The following is a 22304-nucleotide window of genomic DNA, read 5'->3' on the forward strand; positions in this document are numbered from 1 at the left end:
TTTTACTTAGAATTGTCCAGATGGATTTCTAATTCCGCTTCTAGTTCCGCGCGAGAACTTCCACGTGATGAAGCGAAGGAACCCCGCCTCCCGCGCTCGCAGGGACCGTGGCGCCGCGCTTAGAGCGCCCGACGGCCACCCGGGAGCCCGGGGTTCGGATCCCGCGATGGACGAGGCTCACTCGGCGGTGCCCTCGGGGCCAGTGGCCGCCTCATTCAGCCTAGCCTGCCTCGCAGCGAAGGCTCCTCGGCGGGGAGGGAGAAATGAAGAAGCGAGAGAAGAGACAGCAGGGCCGCCGCCGCCGCCAGAGCGGAGCAGCTGCTCCCCCGCGACACGCTCTGCGCATGCCTGGATGAAAAGCCCCGCGTGCGCAGCGGCGCAGGCGCATTCCCTACGGACGCTGCCTCAGAAGTGCAGCAGCAGCGGACGGAAGTGACGTCGGGACGCCTGGCGCTTCCGGTGTGAAGAAGAAGAAGAAGCTCTGAGGGGGAAGAAGCGAGTGAGTGAGAGAGTGGCCTCCCTACCTTCTCGCTTCTAGCCTCTCGCCTCGTTGCCGGGAAAGGCCGAGGGAGGGAAGCCGGGGGGGGGCGTGACTCTGGCTCTGCGGGTGGGGGTAGAGGAGCGCCGGGGCCTCTTTCGGGGCCCTTCGGGAGCAACTGACGGGGGGCGCGTGAAGGGGAGGGGCCGCCGCCCCCTGCCCCCTCCCTCCCCCCCCCCGCGCGAGCGGCCCCTGCAAGCCAGCACAGGGGGTTAAAGGGAGTAGGTGACGTCACTTCCCCTCCCCCCCCCAGCCCCTGGAGGGATTCATCCTGTCAGTTCTTTCATTTCCTTGTTTGCCCTCAATCTAACGTGGGCGCCGTGGGTGTCCCTGAAGCCTGGCAGCAGTTAGGGAGGCGCGCGAGAAAGCGGAGGGAGGGAGTTCCCTGCCCCGAGGAGCTTACAAAACGAGCGAACTTGGTGACGTTCCCTTTCTTCAGGTTGAGGGTTAGCTGTTTTTTGTTGTCGTTTTTGACCATGTTCATGGTGTTTCAGAGGGAGAGTGATGTAGGCGAAGCGTACAGGTAAGCTCGTGCTGCTGTGGAGCTCTGCCCCAAGGAGCTAACATTGAAACAAAAAGTGGTTGGTCCTTTGGCTGCTCCTGGGGGAGAGGGCTATCGCCACAGTGGCCCTGCTCTACCTGCACGTTCAGAGGCAGTAATGCTTCTGAATCCCAGTTGGGGCTTGTGGGTTTCCCACAAGAAGGATCTGGTTGGCCACTCTGAGAACAGGTTGCTAAATTAGATGCCTCCCCCCCCCCAATTGGCCTGATCCAGCAGGGCTCTTCTTATGTTTTTATAGAAACTGGGAGGGGAAGGTGCCCTTATGCTCAGGTCTCGCCTGTGGGCCTCCCATTGTGACATCTGGTTGGCCACTGTAAACACATAATACTGGACAAGACGGGCCTTTGGACTGATCCAGCAAGGCTCTTAAGTTCATTCAGGTCAAAGGATTCATAATAATAATAGTAATAATTAATTGTTGATAGCAGGGTATGATGTTAAAACAACTTAATAATAATAATTTTATTATTTATACCCTGCCCATCTGGCTGGGTTTCCCCAGCCACTCTGGGCAGCTTACAGCACATAAAAAAATTCTAAAACATCAGACATAAAAAAATTCCTGATGCAGGGGTTTAAAGTGTTTCAGAGCAGGAATGACTTGACCGTTTGGCCCTGAAGGCTAAAAAAAAGGAGCCCCTTGAGTTTTCAGCCACAAGCCTGGCCTCTGCAACTGAAAAACCCTTGTCCTCTGTCCCAGCCAACCACACTTCTGAAGGTAACAGGACCATGAGCAAGACCTCTGATCATCATTAATGGCCAGCAAACTTGTGGGAGAAGATGATCCTGCTAATAACCTGACCCCAAACCACTTACAGGTTTACAGTTAGTCACCAGAGTCTGGAAACTAATTGGAAACCAGCAGAGATCACATAAGATGCCTGAAGAACTGAATAAAATGTGAAGGAGGAAAAAAATAATTTTAACTTTTATTTTTAACTTGACTAGTTGGTATTGTATCCATTCTGGTTGCTCAATTTACATATATTGTATTCATTCATTGTAGTGATATTTAATGTTCTAAAGTACTGAGAAAGTACAGAGGAGTGAAAGCCAAGCCTTGGAGTGGTGGTCAGTGTTATGATGCAAAATTTTTTTTAAAAAAATCAGACTACAACAGCAAACTTTATCCCATCTTTTTCACTTTCATTTTGCAGTGATCAGGGAAAATATGGCTGCAGATTGGCTTGGAAGCATTGTCTCAATCAACTGTGGAGAGAGCCTGGGAGTCTATCAGGGAAGAGTGTCTGCTGTGGATCAGGTCAGCCAGACCATCTCCTTAAAGCGGCCTTTCCATAATGGTGTTAAATGTTTGGTACCAGAGGTCACCTTCAGGTAAATGGCCCATCTGTCTGCTTTTTCTAGACTCTGACCATTTAAGTGTTTGAGTGTTCGAGACCAACCATGAAAAACTGCCATGAGCTGGTGGGGGAGGGGGGCACTGCTGATATGTTGTTCACAACCACATTTTCTTATTCCCAGGATTCTGGCTGATGATGCCAAATCAGTACATAAACCAGGAGCTGAGGTGCTCTTAACCTCCAGGCCAGATTAGGCTCATCGCTGCCATGGTGCAGTTTCTCCACTGTATCTGCAATACCTCTGCCTTGCTGTCTTTTCTGTCTGTCTGTCTGTCTGCCTGCCTCCCTTTCATATTCTCCACATTGCAATCCAGCTGTCACAAGAAGAAAATGAGAGGGAGAGAGACCTGGAGCCTGGCAGGTGCACATGCATGTAGGTCAGAAACCCAACCATGGAGCACAGTATCATTGGAAAAACCCTTTTAAGTGCTGTTGTCCATGCTCTGGCCCCAAGTCCATATGTTTCCTGCCTGGCTATCAGTCTCTCTCATTCTCTTTGCAACAACTGGATTGTAAGTTGGGTGGGGGAAGAAACAACAACTTCTGATGCCTCTATAAACAGTGAAGACTTGCAGGGATTGTAGGGAATGATAAGGGACCAGGAGGATTGTTACCAGCCCCTTTCATATGAATGGATGTAATAGAGAATGAATGGATTATGTAGCAGCGGATGAGTGAAGTAAGTAACAGGGAAGGATTGGCTAAGACGCTGCCCACTTTGGCTTCAGCCCTGCCCATCACTGTCATGCAGCCCCCGAAAGTTAATCCCCAAGGAGCTTTGCTCCTATCCAATGTAAAAAACATTTCTTTTTATTGGAACTTTTTTTAAATAAATGGATACATATCACATTTGAAAAACTGGAGCCATCTCTTAAAAGATCTTGATATACTGGCTGGTAACTGGCTAGACAGTTAAAAACAAATCTTGGTGATGATACTTGCATGCCTTCTTGTTCATAGTAGTTGTTTTTCCCCTTTTTAGCAAACTCTTTTAAAAAATCCACCCCAAACATACTGAATTTCCTTCGCACTAACAAGTGTGATGGTTGGGGGTGCAAAGATGTTCAATGAGCCAGATGCTTCTGGCTGATTCCTTGGATACTGGGATCTACAGTTCCTCCTGGCATCCCACTGTGCTTGCTAGAGATCTTAAGTGAATTTTATCTCTCTTTCGTAACACTATGAATGTCACCCAATGCAGCTGAATGTTGGAAGATTCCAACTCTACAATTTTATAAGTCTTTTCTTAAATTGTGGCATCCAGAGCTGGACGCAGGACTCCAGGTGTGGTCTGACCAACGCGGAACGGAGCGGGACTGTTACAGTGGTACCTCTAGATACGAACAGGATCCGTTCCGGAGCCCCGTTTGCATCTAGAATTAAACGTAACTAGCGACGGCGTGTCTGTGCACGCGCGCGTCGCTTTTCACCGCTTCTGCGCATGCGCGTTACATCATTTTGAGCGCCTGCGCAAGCAGCGAAACCCGGAAATAACGCGCTCCGTTACTTCCGGGTTGCCGAGGATTGCAACTCGAACGTGCTCAACTCGAAGCGTATTCAACCCGAGGTATGACTGTACTTCCCTTTTTTGCTGCTGCATCACACTGTTGACTCATGTTTAGCTTCTGATCTATGAAGGCCCTTAGATGTTTTTCACATGTACTACCAGCAAGCCAAGTGTCGTCCTATCGTATATTTCTGCAGCGGGTTTTGCCTGCTTAAGTGTAGAGACTGACATTTGTCCCTATTGAAATTCATTTTGTTAGTTTTGGCCCAGTTCTCCCATCTTTTAAGGTCATATTGAATCTGGATCCTGTCTTCTCCGGCATTAGCAACCCCTTCCAGTTTGGTGTCATCTGCAAATTGGTTGAGCATCCTCCTCCTTCCTTCATTGAAGTTATTTATAAAGACATTTAACAACATTGGGCCCAGAACAGAATTTGTATTTGTATACAGTGGTACCTCGGGTTACAGACGCTTCAGGTTACAGACGCCGCCAACTCAGAAATAGTACCTCGGGTTAATGACTTTGCTTCAAGATGAGAACAGAAATCGCACAATGGTGGCACATCTAATACATGTTAAATTTACAAAAGGCCACAATAACAAGTGTTCCGTGGTGAAATGAAATTTTTGTACCAAGAAGCAAAATTCTGTGGCAAGGTTTCTAAACTATTGTCATTAGAATGCTACAACTTGCTTAGCGTTTAGACAGTTATGTCTGCATTGCCTGCATCTTGATTTTTTTTACCCCTATCTTTGCACTCCTAAGGACTGCAAACTTAGTAATATTAGAGAAAAGGAAAAAAGAAAGCTAATATACTGTGAATGATGAATTGGTTTCCCAGTACCAAGTACCTGTGCTGAGTGCCAGCACGAAATTCACACAACCCTTGTAATGCTCCACCACCAATAATACCGAGCTGAAGATACCAGTGTGATAGTCTGAAAGCTGAATTTTTAGACTGAAATGGAAGAAGTTGTTATACTTTTCGTTACTTTCCTCCACCCACTTGGATTTCTTCCTAATGTTTCATTTTTTACTTCAAATCTAATGAATGTGTCTAAAATTTCAGCTATGAAACTTCTATGATGATAGGCAATATCCCACTGAATGCCAGTCACTGGGTGGAAACAACCAGCTCAGTTATTGCCTTCACACCTTGTTTCTGAGCTTCTCATGAGCCTCCTGTTCATCTCTGTGGGAAATGTGTGCTAGGCTGGATGGGCCTTTGGCTAGCAGGGCTCTTGTATACTCTTTCTCCTTCCCTTCCTTCTTGTCCCCAAATATTAGAGTAGTTCTACCAGGGGGTATTGACTGTATGGTATGATGTATTGATGTGCATTAAAAAATTGCTAATAATTTTTCAGCATTTATAATATAACTGATGGCTTGATGAAGCCTGCTTATGTTTCATGATGTGATCAATTTGAAAAACTGGCTCTTTTCTCATATCTGCTTAGCATATGCCAATTCCTGAAAATTTGATGGTACTTAGTTTTTTGCGGTTATTGCCTCCTGTGTAACTGAAGTATCTGTTCTTACTGGCACAGCTTCTAACACATTTTCACACCTGCTAAACTTGTCAGCTAGCTGGTTTTGTGGTGCAATAGATCAGGGCTGGAGAAGCTGTCCAAGATGTTGTTGAACCCTTATCTCCCATCAGTGTTGGTTAACATGGCCGTAGGTCTGGAATGATGGGAATTGGAGTATCCTGGTATCTGGAGGATCACAGCTTCCCTATGCCTGATGTAGAGGTAAGCACTATTGTAAAATCACACCTTGTTTGGGCCTCTTCCTTTCGTTTAGGGCAGGTGACATTACTGAACTGAAGATCCTGGAGATTCCAGGCCCTGGTGATAATGGGCAATGTGGAGACTTTCAGCACACTGACCTTTGTATTCCTGGCATTGGATGTCCAGGGGGTACCAGCCAGAATGGCCCCGGCAAATTGCTGAAGAAACCTGGTGCTTCTAGTAGTGCCCCACAGAATATTCCCAGGCGAACAGACGTTAAAAACCAGGAGGTTGCCATTTCTCCCCAGCAGCAGCAATGCTCCAAGAGCTATATGGACCGGCACATGGAGTCCTTGAACCAATCCAAAGGCTTTCGCCGGAGGCACAACTCATGTGAGTACATTGGCCACATAATACTCTTCTTTCTCTTTGTCCTGAGCATGCATTGTTACTGCCATCCTTGTACCCATTTCCCTATCTGGGAGCTGAGATGGGGCCTGTAAGCTGGAAGTACATTTAGAAATCAGGGTATGAAGCTTTGTTGCTTAAACTGTTTTTAATTCTGAATCTTAAATTGTTTATTTATTTTATTTTATTTGTTAGGTTTATATACCACCCTTCATCAAAAGTTCTCAGGGCGATTTGCAAGATAAAAATGCAAGATAAAAGCACAAATATTTAAACTGGAAGCAACAAAGCAATGACCCTCCAAGCACATTTAAAATGTGTTGTAATCTGCCTGGGGGTCTTCTGAAGAGCATATACTAAATTTAAAACAGTATAGAAATATATACAAATGCTCAAAAGGTGGGCTCTAGCATTGGCTTACGGGTAATCTACTTTTACCAGCCAATGTTTGGGGAGGGTTACAGAGCTTCCTTTCAGAGTAGCGTACTGACAGCTTCCAAAATTAGTGGTAACTCTTGTGCTCCCATTTCCCCTTCCTGGAATGGCATGAGTTTGATATACGGTAATGGAGCATGCCAGCAAGGGAAGAGAGCCTCTTGCTGGCAAGACATGTTTTGACTTACCTGCCAGATTCCAGTCCTGAGGCTGGGCATGTTAGCAAGGAAACAGGACCACATCATTCTCATGCCCCCCAGTCCCTCTTTTTTGTCTAGCCTTCCATCAGGAGAAGACTTGGGATTGCAGCACTCAGATAAGAAAAGGGAGCCTTCCCTTTGCTAGTGCACTCCAGCGGTCAGTCTGCCCACCTGTCTTCCAAAGGTGACTGAGCAGCTGTACTAAGACTCATTTAAAACATAATGTCTGTCATTCTCTTTTGTGTCATGCCCCACCCCCAACATAAAAACCTCCACCCTGTTTCAAGTGCAGAGAGAAGGATTTAACAGCTGTGGGGTGGAATAAGAGAAGGCAGTTCTGTGATAGGTTTGTCCATTCTGGCTGTAATGAAATGCCATTTGTGAAGCTAGGCCTGTTTTCTTTGCAGATGTCCTAGGACTCGTCCTGACATACTTGATGAGGCTTTTATGATGTCATCAACTTGACCATAAAGGCTCATTAACATTTGCCTTGTGGGCAAATAGTCATGCTCATAGTATTCCTGCTTGCAGGAGTGTTTGGTCTGCAGTGGCTTAAGTGAGAAATGCCAGGTATCAGCTATTCATGTTTCATGCTCCTGTAAACGGCCGTGTAATAGGTGACAGTAATGCCTTCAGAGCAATGGCTTTCAGTACTTTAGTAACTATCTTTTCGTTAATCCTTCACTTTGAAACTGCTCTTCCCTTTAACTTGAATCTTACTTCTAGTCAATGCTTGAATGTTCCTTAACTGCAGATTATAACCACCAATGTGTGTCTGTACCTACCTCTGCAAATGCACCAAGCTGTGAAAACCAAATCTCGCTTCTTTAGTTTAAACTTGTTTGTCCCAGTCTTTCTAACTTGAATCACTTGCTTATTCTAGTTTCCTAATAAGTTCTATAAAACTGAGTTTGAAGGGAAGAAGTTCTGGATCCCTTTATATGTTCTCTAAAAACCTCCCATCCATAGTTACTGTCAGCCAAATCAAAAAGGAAAGTTTAGCTGAACATTAAGTTTAGTTTAGCAAGATTACCTAGTGAGTGGGAGTGCAAATGCTTTACTGACAATTTCCCTGTGTTCTGCCATTGCTGCAACTTAACCACTTGTGGTAAAAAAACCTTTTGATCAAAGATAACTCAGGAATGACTCTTATATTGAGCACGAAAGAAATGTGTTTATTCATGTGGGGGCTGTAACATGACTGCCTTGAGATGGCGCAAACATTAAGCCTAAACTATAACCTTGTAAATTAGATTGCTCTAAGGACAGGTGAGGGGCAGTTAGGACAATGCAGGAAGGGACATAATTCACAGGGAGAATGTGTGCCTTAACCGCAAAGAATAAACAGATTTATTCCTTGGCATCTTTAGATAAAAGGATCTTTGGTAATAGACATCTATCTAAGACCCCATAAAGCTGTTGCCAGTTAGAACAGCAGATGCTGCGCTAGGTGGAACAGTGACCTGGCTAATCTATGACAGCTTCTTATACTTATTCACTTCTCTTTGGTCCTGTGGTGAAAATAAGCAGTGTTTCTAGATCATCTCCTTTTCGAATCAGTGAGTGTTGGATGGATGGATCCTGTCTAGTTTCCCGACTATATTGCCCAGTCAGGGTTGCCTAGCTTTCAAGGGAGAAAAACAGGTTGCGGAGAGCACAAGCTATGCAAATATCCAAAGACTGGTTCAGCTGTTTTCTTTGCCACCTGTACCTGCACTGTGTATCCTCGTTCTAGGCTAGAATCTTGGGCATGAGGTTAAATAGTCTAGAAGATGCTGGCTGTGAAAACCCAAGGAAGGTGATGGTGCAGTGTGGCTGAGTGTTATTATTGTTGGAGGTGGTGCCCTGCATTGAGTGAGCAGCTGTTGACCTTTAGATGCCCTGTAGCGTGCATGCTGAAGGCAGGAGCAAAGTTACCTCTTTATAATGCTTGTGCAAAAGGAATCAATAAATAATAGCATTGGGGTTACACAACAATGAGTTGCGTGCAGGGCTGGTACTCCCTGCTTCAGACTGGGGTTGGCAGGGCAGCCTTGGAAAGGGTTTTGCAGGAAGGCAGACGGCTTGCCAGAGGCTTCATGTGCTCGGCTTGTTGGCTGTAATGACTGAATCTGTCTGGGAGCCCTTGTTTACCTTTTCCAAGGGAGGGACTCCTTGGCTGCTGGCAGGTGGCCAAACTGAATTCTCAGCTGTGTAACATCTGACATTACAACCAACTGTTCTAGAGGTAAGCTAGTCCATAGAGGAAATGCAAATGGCCCACTGAAGGCAAGCCCCTGTGAAGTCTGCTTATCAGCCCATCTACTGTTTTGACTGTGTTTAGCTTGGCTTAGAGGTTTTTTGTTGTCCCAGCATTTTGACTGATTGCATTGTGCTGTGTGGAAGAGGCCCAGCTTTACCCACTCTTAGTGGTAGGCCTGCTGAGCATGTGCAGGCTACACTTGGAGTAGTGTAACATAGCCTTGGTTGGAACACCACAGCACACACCTCTTGAAGTCCTGAGTGGTGTAGGAAGGTTGTAAGTGCTTGCTCAGAGCAGCCATTCCTTTTTCTGCCCACTGGATATAATAGTATTGGTAGGGCAGTTAATTGCTAGCTACTCACAGTGGATCCCTTGGTTTTGTGGCATAGCTTCCAGTTGTGAAAAGAGCATGCATCCTGTTTATTAGATTACTCACTCCAATTGCTTTTCCTTATGTAGACCCAAAAGCTTCATGCAACCACCATCCCTGTCCACCTATGTCAAAAATATAAGCCCTTTCAGAGCTTGACTGGTCCTTCAGGGACGTAACAACATATTTATGGTGGCCAAGTTATGCAAGTGATGTCACTTTTGGTTGCAGCTGTCAGCAAGTTTTCAGAACTGGCTGTCAGGAGGGTGGATTACATGGCTGACCTCCACAATCACTGTGTATTTAACTCTGGTGGAGCTGGAGCTTGGCCTTCATTCAGGATGTCTCATGGGAGCCCATAGAGAGTGTTCTGACTATTGTTTTTCCTGCTTTTGTGGCTTGTTTTGTTCTGTCAGCATTTAGATTCCTGGCAGGCTGTCCACCCATACCCTTTGGAATTAGCCACTGTGGGTGTTTTTATGTCCTTGTTTTTTGAGGGGGTGACGGAGCTGTGAAGTAGAACACAGTTTATTTGCAGATGAGTCTGGAAATATCTAAACACTCAGTTTGGAGCTGGCAGCAGCAGAGTATACAGGCAGCCCCCCATTTACACAGGTGTTAAGTTCCGAGGCACCGCATGCGTCTGAAATCATGTATTGAAACCCATTGAAAACGCCTGCAAACATCCCACCCTGCTCTTTTAGTGATGTTTCAGTGTCGTCTTTATGATGTTTCTGGGTCACTTCTGGGTTCAGTGCGATGCATGTATACAGGCCTAGGCAAACTCAGCCCTCCAGATGTTTTGGGACTACAACTCCCATCATCCGTAGCTAACAGGACCAGTGGTCAGAGATGATGGGAGTTGTAGTCCCAAAACATCTGGAGGGCCGAGTTTGCCTATGCCTGCATGTATACATAGTTGCACACATTTTGAATGCACGTAAACGGGGGGCTGCATGATTGAGCTGACCTCTTTCTATCAGGTGCCTCCATGGGTGACTGTGCTTTGCTTTTCTGAACTCATGCTGTTGGATGAGGTAAGGGTGGAAATTTAGGGGCTGGAGAGACCAGGCAAGGTCTTCCTGGAAAACAAGTGTCAAACCGTTTCCTAGATGTCTATAACTTTTGGTTGGCCTTGGTAGCCAAGCCAAAACTTGAGTTTGCTAAGATCTTTCCCTGTGCCATTCCCCCATGTGATAATCCCCTGCTCTTTTCCCATTTGAAAGTTGGTACTAGAAAGAGTGGCAGTGGGCTTCTTGGTTTAGCTGTGTGCCATCCATATGCTCTAAATGTCTCTGGCAGTGACTCCCAGAGAGCCACTGGGAGAGCAAGACAATACAGAGCAACTGGGCAAGATCAACAGTTTTTCATTGATAATGCTTGAGTCAATGAGGCAGAGTGAACTATGTTCTGAAAGAAACAAGAATAGGCTGGTCAGACAGACAAGTCTCATGCAGTGTTAGAAACTCGGATGTATAAGCTAGGCATCAAATAGCATCCTAAACCTAGGTTACGGTCCCCAGGAAGTTAGACTAGATGACCCTCAAGGCCCTTCCAACGCTACAATTCTATGATTTTGTGATGCCAACTACATTGCCTGACTGTAGTTTGCTCTTAATACAATTCACATGTCCCTGTTTGCAAGGAGAAACACACACCGTGGAAATGGAAATGGTGTAAACTATAGACTAAGGCAGAGGTTTTTAAAATGTTGTCTGAGCTCCATTTGGGTGTCCTTTGGAAAGGTTGCAGAACAGTCAAATATCTTTGCACTCAGCCCTGCACTTACTTTCCTTGATGTGATGATAGAGGACTGAATTGTCAAAAGCTTAACAAGGCTCTAGCCCAGGCCTCATAATGCAGTGCAGGTTTTGATCAGGATAGAAAAAAATGGAAAGGGGCAGCTCTTCTTCAAGGAAGAAGGGTAGGGGGATGCAGGGTGGCACCCACATGAAAAGTGGGTGGGGCCACCCTCACACTACAGTTAAGTGGACCTGGGGAAGCCGAGCCAAACCCGTGGCAGAGGTGTCCTTCCTCCACTGCCTGGAAAGAATGTGCCACCGCTGCCCTGGTCTACTGCCAGAGCCCAGCCTGACCCTGCAGTGCAGAAGTGCTTCTCAGGGCGGCCTGGGTGGCCCAGCATGGCTGTTTTGAGGCACCGAGAAACTGCCTCATGAGAGATGGGTGCGCAGGGCTGAGCAAGCTTGGTGATGTAGGCCCAAGGAGAAACACGCTTTGCCCTCTTTCCTCCTAGGCATGTTTGCTTGGAAGTAATCCCCTCCATGTCCAGAGGAGATTTCTTACCCTCAAGAAAGTGTGCCTAGGATTGCAGCGCAAAGTTTGCTACCATGCGAGCCAGTTAATTCTTGTGGGAGTACAGAAGAACAATACGTGCATCTTTTGCTGCCCATGAATCAGCTGGCTCGTTGGAGATATCAGTTGCCAACCTGGTGCTCAGAAATCTACACCTGGTTACAATTGGACCCACACCAGTAGGAAGATGCACCTGGCGCTTGGGAAATTTCAAACACTGGCCTTATGGGCAGTTTGAAACACAATGTGGTGGGTGGCTTTGCATCATTTGGCAAAGTAGTCTAGAATCCATCTTGTGCAGTCGACAGTTTGTGTTCTTTGTTTTCATAAACATCTGCTTTCCTTGTTGACTAATCCTTGACTTGCCATGTCCTTTACTTCAGGGTCCTCCAGTAGCCGCCATCCAAACCAGGTGACTCCAAAGAAGAGTGGTGTGAAGAATGGGCAGATGAAGAACAAAGACGATGAGTGTTTTGGGGACGACATTGAAGAAATCCCAGATACAGATTTTGATTTTGAAGGGAACCTGGCCCTCTTTGACAAGGCAGCTGTGTTTGAGGAGATTGACACTTACGAGAGGAAGAGTGGGACTCGCTCAAGAGGCACTCCAAATGAGAGATCTGCACGCTATCGCCATGATGAGAATATCTTGGAATCTGAGCCTATCGTGTATCGCAGAATCACTGTGCCCCAGGCAAGCAAAGAATTCTGCACTGGTATGCTGGCTTTTTAAAATTGAACACAGCGGCTTCTTTGAGGGATGATTTGAAAGGGAATGTCTGTTTAATGCAAATGTGGCTGTTCTGGTTTTTATCTGTGCTGGGCCACTTGCTCTGTGCCTCATGGCCCTTTTTCTTTCATGGATTGGATCAAAAACACTCCGTCTCCCACATAGGTAGGTAAGCATGCAAAGATGTGACTGTTTATGAGTGTTTGGCTTTAATATAGAACTTTCAGGGCTTCACATATATTCACGTAATCTTTACAGCAGCTCTACAGAGCAGGCCAGTAGCACCCCACATTGCAGGGGCTGAAGGGGCGTTGGCTGATGAAGAGGGATAGTGGGTTTGGATCAGGCCATGCCGTGACTTTCATGGCTGAGGTGAGACTTGAAGGACTGGCCTCTTGGTTCACAGGTCATGCCTTTAGCCACTGTGCTGCCCTAGCTTTTCCTTTTCTGGGCGTCTGTCCTTAAAATACTTGCATTCATTGCAACTTTACTGCCATAGTGGCTGCTGATATTTGGATTGGATTCAGCTGTTTTTGCCACCTTCTCTGAGCGAGGTTTGAATCCAGGTCTCCCTGGTCCTAGCCTGACAACTTTAGCTCACACTTTCCATATGTTGTTGGACTCCAACTCCCATCATCCCCAGCCAGCATGGCCAGTGGTCAGAAGGGATGGAAAATGTACTCCAGCAACTTCTGGAGGGCACCAGGTATGTAGTGGGAGGGCAGGGTGCTCCAATTGCTACACCATACTGGCTGCCAGTGCTGGACCCAGATGCATCCCTGAACCCTGAACCTTGGTGGCCTCCCAAACAGTTAGACAGTGGTGACACTGACCTCCTTTGCAAGCTACTGGAAGGATTATTGCAGATAACAACAACAACAACAATTTTATTATTATACCCTAGCCATCTGGTTGAGTTTCCCCAGCCACCCAGGGCAGCTCCCAACAGAATATTAAAAGCACAATAAAACATCAAACATTAAAAACTTCCCTGAACACGGTTGCCTTCAGATGTCTTCTAAAAGTCAGATAATTGTTTGTTTCCTTGACATCTGATGGGAGGACGTTCCACAGGGCGGGTGCCACTACTGACAAGGCCCTTTGCTTGGTTCCCTTTAACCTCACTTCTTGCAGTGATGGAACTGCCAGAAGACCCTTGGAGCTGAACCTCAGTGTCCAGGCTGAACAACGCAAGAAAGTGTTTCTTATAAAGGAAGAATGATGCTTCTGCTTTGTTACTGTTGCTTGTAACTATTAGGTGGCATTGATGGGGACAAGGCAAACCCCAAACAGCACAGCACTTCACAAGAGGAAAAGGAAACGAGCAGCCATGAGGGTGGGAGGCAGGGAAGGAGCAGAACAAGGAAGGAGTGGGCAATGTCCCTTCCAGTGTTCTACACCAGGCTGTGTGAGCTCGATCTGCTTTTATTACCTTAATTATGGAATAATACAATCCACCTTCTAACACAAGTGTAATTTGAGTCTGGCTTTGATCCAGCCCTCATTTGCGGCACTATTGTTGTTTTCCAGAGTTACACGCTACCTCTTAGATTGCCTTCCACCCTGAGTTTATTTAGCACGGTCTGGTCTGGTTTTGATAAGCCGGTCTGACAAGTTGTCCTTTGCGTGAGTGAGGAGAAAGGAAGTCCTCTTGGTACTTGCACGCTCATGCCAAAGATCAATTAGGGCAAAGTGTAACAGAGCTCTTGCTTTGCTGGGATTGCATGCAACAATGCTGTGTAATCTCACACCTTATCTCTCCCTCCACTTCAAACAACATCCCCTTGAATGGGGGAGAGTGGAGCATGGAGAGTTCCCAAAGGCAAACAGACACTAGCAGAGTGGGCACGTGGTGACACCCATGCGGGTCCTCTTTTCTTGCAGGTTGTGGTGCCCACCCAGCAAAAACAGAATGCATCCTTTAAATGTGTGCAATCCTGCAAAGAAGTTCTACACACAGAACAGTCCCCTTATGCAGCTCCTATTTATTTCAGCAGATCTTGCTCAGGAGAACATCTCAATGTGATGGTACTTCTGTCATCCCTGTTCAGATGTTTCCTTGAAATAAGTTGATCCAATAGTGCATAGAACTGGTCTGCAGATTTCTTAGAACTATTTGAAACTCTCTCTTGAAAACCTTCTCTCTTATCTGTTTTCATGCCTTCATTGAGCCTTTCTGGGACTTGCTGCCACAAGATGTGATGGCTACCAGCTTACAGAAAGCTTTGAAAGGGAATTGGGCAAAATTTAGGATAGATCTGAGCAGCTACTGGCTGTGATGGGGCCATGAAATTTCCATGTTTGGAGGCAGCACTGAATGCCAGTTGCTGGGCAGGGCTGTTGCATTCTTGCCTTGCTTGTGGGGCTTCCTGGAGACATCTGGCCGATCACTGGAGGAAACAACACTCTGGTCTAGATGTGCTGTTCAGATCAAACAGGGCAGGGCTGCTCATTGTTTTATTTCTAAAAATACTTATATGCCATCACCGTTTCTAAAATGTTCAGAACGCAGCTTCTTTATCAGCTTTGTTGCAAAGTAACTGAGCCGGGGGGTGGGTTGATTACTGTTACTAGGAAGGAAGGAATATTCCACATGGTACAAGACACAGAAGTTGAAAGGATCTGACAGGAGTTAGCCAAGGCCTGGTTAGAAAACTGTGTTGCAAAACTTGAAAATCACCTCTGTGCATCGCAGATCAGGTAGTGTGAGTTCAAACCTGGGAATATGTTGCCCACCCCCAAGACATAGATGTCCCTTAAGCTATTGCTATGAGAGTCTTTGCTTACAAGCAAAACACTACTGCTGAACCTTGTTTGAAAAGCAAGGAGGCTGGTGAATGCTGTGAGACTAGATTGACTTTGAATGTTCTGGGTTTTTTCTCCAGACTATGGACCACCCTGAAGCTGGTTAAAATAACACACTAGCATTAACATGGGTGCTGCATGCAATAAAACTGATTAAGGCAACACAATTATCTTAATTGGTTCTTAACATGCAAGGTCAAGTTGTGTAAATCAGTTTGCCTTTCCCATGTCGGTCACAGGGGCTGTTAAAAAAACAAACCAAAACCTTGACATTTCAACTTCAGTTGGCCCTCCGTGGAGTGGGACTCTGCAGAGCTCTTTGTTTATGTAGAGCAGGTGTAGCCACCATGGGTGGACTGCCAATCCCATCAGCCCCAGCCAACTTGAACAATGGTAAAGGATGATGGGATTTGCAGTCCAAGAACACCTGGAGGGAACCCTGTTTTTGAGTGACTAGCCGCTTTTCTCGCAGGACTGATACAGCCTCATTTAAGGATTCTGTGTTGCTATGATGACCTAACCATCCTTGACTGGAAGAATGTTCCACTGATTTCAGTAGAATGCATACCCAAAGAAGGGTAGATAAAGAGGATGTGTGCTGTGTGGCCACTGCCTGTCAGAGCAGACAGCTCTGAGCTAGATGCAGCAGTACTCTTTCCCTATAATAACAGCATACACTGGGGTCATCCACATGGCTGTGAGAAAACACACTCCTGTCTACTTAGATTTGGGACTCTGATTGTACTTTGAGGTGAGTGTTTCTAAAAACATGTGCATGCGTGTGTCATTGCTGAATATCTGTTGCGCTAAGCACAGCTATACGGAATCTTTATGGTGAGAAGAGCTAGAGGAAAGCACAACAAAACACATACTTATGGAGAGCCATATCTCGGCGGTAAGAACTTAAGAGCCTACTGGATCAGGCCAATGGCCCTTCTAGTCCAGCACCCTCTTCTCACAGTGGCTGAGTGGTTGCCTGTAGGAAACCTGCAAGCAGGATTCGAGTGCAGGGGCTCCCCTCCCCTCGTGGTTTCCAGCAACTAGTATTCAGAAGCATTGCTGCAACAAACTGGAGGCTGAGCATAGCCGTCATGGCTAGTAGCCATCAATAGCCTTATCCCCCATGAGCTTGTCTAATTTTTAAAAATCATATGAGTTCGGTGGCCATCACTGCCTCCTGTGGGAGCAAGTTCCATCACTTTAACTGTGCAGTGCATGAAGGATGACTTTCTTGTATCCCTTCCGAACCTTCCAACACTCAACTTCATTGGATGCCCACAAGTTCTAGCGTTAGTGGTAGAGGGCTTGCTTTATGTGCTGAAGGTCCCAGGTTAAGTCCCAGGCATCTCCAGTGAAGTAAAATGTATAAATTATCTTTGCTTTCTTGTATTGCACTCTATTACATCCTGCCTTTCCCCCCATCATTGAACCCAAGGCAGTGTGCCTGTGGCGCCTGATCAAGTGTCGGATCAAATCCCCCGTTCAGGCACTTGATCAGACCTAGACATGCTTTGTTCCAGTGAGGTGGTGGCCTCTGGTGCCTTCGGACCCAGAGCCCTTGGAACACGGATAGCCAAGCTGGGAAAGGCCGCCTGAGACATTGGAGTGCCCAGTGCCTTTCTAGAGTACAGTGGTGCCTCGCAAGACGAAATTAATCCGTTCCGCGAGAGTCTTCGTCTAGCGGTTTTTTCGTCTTGCGAAGCAACCCTATTAGCGGCTTAACGGATTAGCGCTATTAGCGGTTTAGCGGCTATTAAAGGCTTAAAGGCTTAGGGGATTAGCTGCTAAAAGGCTATTAAAGGCTATTAAAGGCTTAGCAGATTAGATAAAGGGGGGGAAAGCGAAAAAAAAATCTCTAGACTCGCAAGACATTTTCGTCTTGCGAAGCAAGCCCATAGGGAAATTCGTCCTGCGAAGCAACTCAAAAACGGAAAACCCTTTCGTCTAGCGGGTTTTCCGTCTTGCGAGGCATTCGTCTTGCGGGACACCACTGTAGATAGTGGGCTTAGATAGGTTTGGATATATGGCAGGGAAGGATCACCACTCAGTGGCAGAGCAAAGGTTTATTCCTTGCAGCTCATGCATCCTGCCCTGGGGATGGTTCACTGTCTGAGACCAGGCAGTACTGATCAAGGTGGGTCAACAGCTGGGCTTTATATAAAGCAGCTTCTTCATACTTCAGAAGCTTCCGTTTACATCTGCATGAAGTTACAAAGGACTGATGAGCACAGATTACCGTAAAGCGTATCATGCTTCATTTCATTTCTATAGAATTTTGGATCTTGAAGGTTTCATCAGCATTTTTTTAAAAGACAATTCTAGGCACACTTCAAGGGGGGGGGGGTGTGATCTCACCAGAAACTTTGCATTTTGAATGTTACTAGATGTTACCCTTCTGTCTTCCCCAGTTTGCTGCACTAGCCTTTGGTATCCTATAAGCCCAAGACGTGACATGCACACTTACGATGCAAACCTCTCTCCTGTAGACTTGTTTCCATGCTGGTGTATAGAAATGGGATCGCTGACAGGTTAACTGAAATTTATGTGAGTTATACAGCTGTTGGTTGTGTCTGTTTGTCCCAAAGCCTCTGGGCAGTTGGGTGACCATGTTTAGAATGGTCCAGTTCTTAATGCAAAAACTGAGCATGTGAGTGCTGTCTCAGGCTCAGGCTCTGGACCTGAAGAGCAATGCTGTTTTTGCCAAGCATCTCCTAACAAATGGCTCCCTCCCTTCTTCATTTCAGACTCTGGGCTGGTCGTTCCAAGTATCTCCTATGAGCTTCACAAAAAACTTCTTTCGGTGGCAGAGAAATATGGGCTCACCCTTGAACGGAGACTGGAAATGACGGGGGTATGTGCCAGCCAGATGGCTCTGAGTCTGCTCGGAGGGCCCAACAGGTAAAACACCTTTCCTAGAAAGTAGCAAGCCTCAGTGGATTTTGCAGGCTTCCTGTGAAAATCACAGAATTCTAAATGACATGACCTGCCATGCTGCAAGCCAGTCTAGCCATATGGCTATTATTGTGGATTGGAAGCCTGGGTCTTGGCTTTCAGCTGTTCTTGGTTCCCTGCCAATCAGACACAGGAACTGTGTTCAGGGTGTAATTCCTTGTAGTGCCTGGGATGGTTTTCTTTGTGAGGCACCTGGAGCTGATTTGTTAACTCATCCAGTGTCATCTGCCTTGTTAGCTCCGGCTCATGGCAGGCCTTGGCTTTGTGGATGAATTTCTACAAGGGCTTGAACTTACATAGTCCTTGGGGTCCTTACACCTCTGACATTCTGTGCTGGGCGTTTGGCTCTGAAAGAAACTAGCCAAGTTAGGGCTTTGTCCCTAAGAACTGACTCTTGGTCTACTTCGTCTGGAGAGCAGTTGTTCCAGTCCCTCCATGCAAGATTACCTCAGAGCGACCTGACCCAGGAACTTGTTTGGCAGTGATGCAGCCTGGCTGATTGCAAAGCAGAAGAGAAAACTGGAAGTTACACAGGGATTGTGAGATTTAAACATGAGATTTTTATCTCCCTTGATCATCATGAAAACATTGTTATTCCAGTATTTTAAAAACCACTAAGCAGTTTCATTATTTTAAAACCTAGCTTCCTAATCAGCAATGCTGCGTTTTGCTAACACATGCCCTTGTGACACTGCAAACCTTTGCATGCCTAGTTGGAAGAAAGCTGCATTTGAATTCAGTGGTGTTTCTTTCTGAATAAAGAGAGAATTGTTTGGGAAATTATGGAGTGACTGAGGAGTTATTGTGACTATTGTATGTCTTAACTTCTGAGCCTTGGTTGCATGAATCTTAAATATTTTGAAAGTATCTCCTTTCCCATTAAGAAGGCAAGTTTTTGTTTGAGGAAACTGCTTTTGATGTTTAAGACCCTTTGTACATCTAACTTTCAGGTTGAACCCAAAAAACATTCACCAGCGACCCACGGTTGCCTTGCTGTGTGGCCCTCACGTGAAGGGGGCCCAGGGAATCAGTTGTGGCCGGCATCTTTCCAATCATGATGTGCATGTCATTCTCTTCCTCCCCAACTTTGTCAAGATGTTGGAATCGATCACCAACGAGCTGACACTTTTTAGCAAGACCCAAGGCCAACAGGTGTCCAGTGTCAAAGGTGAGCCGGGTACAGCCATGGATAGTTTTTCTAAATATATAGAAATAACAATTATTTGCTATATTGCCAAAGCCTCAAGTCAGCTGAATAAAGAAAGATAAATGTGTGCACTGGCCCAGTCCATGTGTCCTGCCAAGCTAAATCATGGCTGCTTAGCACAAGCACACAGCTTCCAAGAAAGGAAATAGCAGTTGCTTTTCTGTTAGCAGAAGAATCTAGTACTGCCGTCTCCCCTCCCCGCAGACTGAAGTGGTGCACTTTTGCCACTGCATCCTGGCTTTGTATAGGTTCTGGGGGTCAAGTGATGGAGTGGGACAGGTGGTAGATGCTAATGTGATCTTTGTGGGGCTGTGGAGGCAACCTCTAATGCAGCAGCGCCATCTACTGGCAAGGAGCTAAGCTATTTTTATACCCACTGGACTTGTAGGGAACACTTTAGTTGGAAAGAGGCGAGTTGGGTCAGTTGCACAAGCTGCTAACCAAATCCTGGGGCTTTGAAATACATGCCTATTTTAGACTTTATTCAAAAGGAGTTTTGAAAAAGTTGTAGAGGACAGATCTATGGGTGGGTGTTAGTCCTGCTGTCTGTAAGGGACATTCCTGTTCATAGGCTGCCTGCCTTTGGGGCCCAGTTGTTATAAGCAGGAGAGGAGCATTGCCTGCATGTCGTCTTCTGTGAGCCTCCTAGAAGCATCCTGCAGGGCTCTGCTGACGGCTGGGCAGCCTGCTAGAAGAGTCTTGGGGAGGCTTTCCTAAAGTCCCTTATAAGGTTTCTACTTGACAAACATGTAAAGTGCTCTCTTGTTCCTCCCGCTCCCCAGATCTTCCAGACTCACCAGTTGACTTGGTGATAAACTGCTTGGATTGCCATGAAAATGCCTTCCTGAGGGACCAGCCTTGGTACAAGGCTGCTGTGGACTGGGCCAACCAAAACAGAGCCCCCGTCCTCAGCCTGGATCCCCCGGTGAATGACATGGAGCAAGGGATCGACGCCAAGTGGTCTCTGTCCCTGGGGCTGCCACTGCCCCTAGGTGAGAGGGCTGGGCGTGTGTACCTGTGTGACATCGGCATTCCACAGAAAGTCTTCCAGGAGGTGGGGATAAACTACCACTCGCCTTTCGGCTGCAAGTTTGTCATCCCTTTGCACTCTACCTAAAGTGGGGGGTGGGCTTTGGCCCCGAAGAGGAAAGTGGGGCAGAACCGCCTTGAACCGCACGACTGATCCTGACCATATTAAAACTCTTTGAAGCCTTAAGGATGTTGGAAGTTCTCAGCTGTGTTTCTTTCAAAAGAAATATCAGTATTGAGGAGAACCAAGAGGGCTCGTGCTCCTCTGAGCCTTTGATGCTCTCCTGATGCCATGAAGGAACGCAGAGGCAGCTGGTGTCTTCAATCAGCTCGGCAAGTTGGTGGTGGGAGGGCAGGGTGCGTGCTTGCTTACACATGCAGGTGCCCCTGCCCGTTCAGATATGCAGCTGACAGTATGGTTTCATTTTTCCTTTCCCCCCCAGGACTGGCAGGGGACATGTGTCCCCCTTGCTGATCATGTGGGAATGAGGGCTGTCCTGCTGCCACCAGGGCACCCCTCTCTTGTGCAGCTACAGCCCCGTCTCTCAAGCTATATGGTACCTTGGCTTGCTCAGCCTAGGCAGGTGGTGGGAGACACCTACTTCTCCTGCTGGCAGCTTGAGAGTTTGTAGAGCAGCAATTGTGTCTCTGAGCCACTGCCAGCACACACTTTTTTCCTTTTTGCTTATTTGAGTGAATGATAATGCGGTTGCAATACTTGTGGCTTAAAAGAAGACTGAGGAAGCAGACTCATTGGTGCTGTTACTTGTGCTTCTCCACAAGTCGTGTCCTGCCATCTTACTGTAGAATTCACGTTGCTGGCGTCTGCTCCTTTTTAAAAAAAAATACCTACTTCCCAGGGCCCATGTGTGTGTGTGTATGTATGTATGAGAGTGTATGAGAATATTGAGACTGTCTAGCTGCCACTGGATTTGAAACCCATAGAAAAATTCATGTTCTTGATGGTGGCACTGTCCTGTTCCCTCTCAATATGTCCAGAACAAGCACATGGCTACACTTTTAAGTGAAGCAATGAAATGTGATGGGGCTTTGTCTAGCGGTGCAGACCAGTTGCAAAGTGGCATTGGAACAGAAGCGGCTTAAGATTTAAAGGCCTGTGGAGTGAGACAAATGGCCAAGCAAAGCCGCCTCTTCCTGCATGTTGCTTTTGCACCGATGTCAGTTCCTCTTGTGCTTCAGGCATGAGCTTGTATAATGACCCACTGGTGAATTGTGCCATCTCAGCTACTGCCTCCCTCTCCCGATGTGCCGTTCTTCAGTGGGAAGGGCACACCGTTGTGTTGCTCTCTGGGGACCAACTCATTGCTGTCACTGGCTTGTTCTTATTCCGAATGCTGCCAGCAGAACATTTTGGTTTGTAGCCAGGCTTTTTCTAGAGTTCAGGGGTGCAATACACTGTTAAGTAGCTGAATACCTGTTAGCTCTGAGAAATCAGCCATGCTTGACCTTCTTGTCTCTAAAGGTGCCATACAGAACTCTCTCACAAATCACAATGATTAAAATGTGCAGTAAAGCAGTTGTTCTTCTGTGTTTTCATTTCTAGAGTACAGAAACTGGTTTTCTTGGTTACAAGTGACCATAGTTCATTCACACTTTCCTGCAGCCATCTTGGGTCCAAAAGAGACAATCACAAGAAGACTTAATCACTTTGACTTAAAGGCATAATTATTATCTCAATGTATTTGAGAAAAAATAGAATTCACTTCAATATGTAAATGATTTCGCTAATTTTATTTCCTAAAAACTCCCAACTACAGTTATAATGGAAAATGCAGATTCACTCTTCCAAGAACCTTCCATTCATGCCAAAACATTTTAAAAGAGAACCCTGTACCTCTAGGAGAAAAACAGATGTTTATTACAACCACTGAGAACCTACACTGACCAAAGCTTT

At 46.4% G+C, this 22304-nt stretch overlaps 1 protein-coding gene and 1 long non-coding RNA gene across 5 annotated transcripts; one reads left to right on the forward strand and one right to left on the reverse strand.

Annotated features, from left to right (window-relative positions):
- The first annotated feature begins 357 nt into the window (after window positions 1-357).
- EDC3 (enhancer of mRNA decapping 3) lies at window positions 358-21926 on the forward strand. Of its 4 annotated transcripts, none has more exons than XM_081021464.1 (7): window positions 358-499; window positions 2258-2435; window positions 5772-6091; window positions 12050-12382; window positions 17946-18099; window positions 19104-19321; window positions 20143-21926. In XM_081021464.1, coding segments are annotated over exons 1-7 (1539 nt in total). In that variant the 5' UTR covers window positions 358-498; the 3' UTR covers window positions 20478-21926. The 4 variants fall into 4 exon arrangements, with proteins under 4 accessions (XP_080877590.1, XP_080877591.1, XP_080877592.1 ...); XM_081021465.1 differs by having other exon boundaries at window positions 415-503; XM_081021466.1 differs by having other exon boundaries at window positions 429-507.
- Window positions 5975-7305, reverse strand: LOC308485620. The gene is made up of 2 exons (XR_013990657.1): window positions 6730-7305; window positions 5975-6202 (listed from the first exon to the last, which is right to left on the reverse strand). It is a non-coding gene; the product is annotated as an uncharacterized lncRNA (long non-coding RNA).
- Window positions 21927-22304: the final 378 nt, after the last annotated feature.

This window comes from Podarcis pityusensis (assembly GCF_964106645.2).
Source record: "Podarcis pityusensis genome assembly, chromosome: 9".
Lineage (NCBI taxonomy): Eukaryota > Metazoa > Chordata > Lepidosauria > Squamata > Lacertidae > Podarcis > Podarcis pityusensis.

Bases quoted from the DNA above. Each gene is read 5' to 3' on its own strand.
- EDC3 (XM_081021464.1), top strand. The intron at 2,436-5,771 runs GTAAATGGCCCA...CCTTTCGTTTAG, and splicing joins GTACCAGAGGTCACCTTCAG to GGCAGGTGACATTACTGAAC. The intron at 12,383-17,945 runs GTATGCTGGCTT...TCTTCATTTCAG, and splicing joins AAGCAAAGAATTCTGCACTG to ACTCTGGGCTGGTCGTTCCA.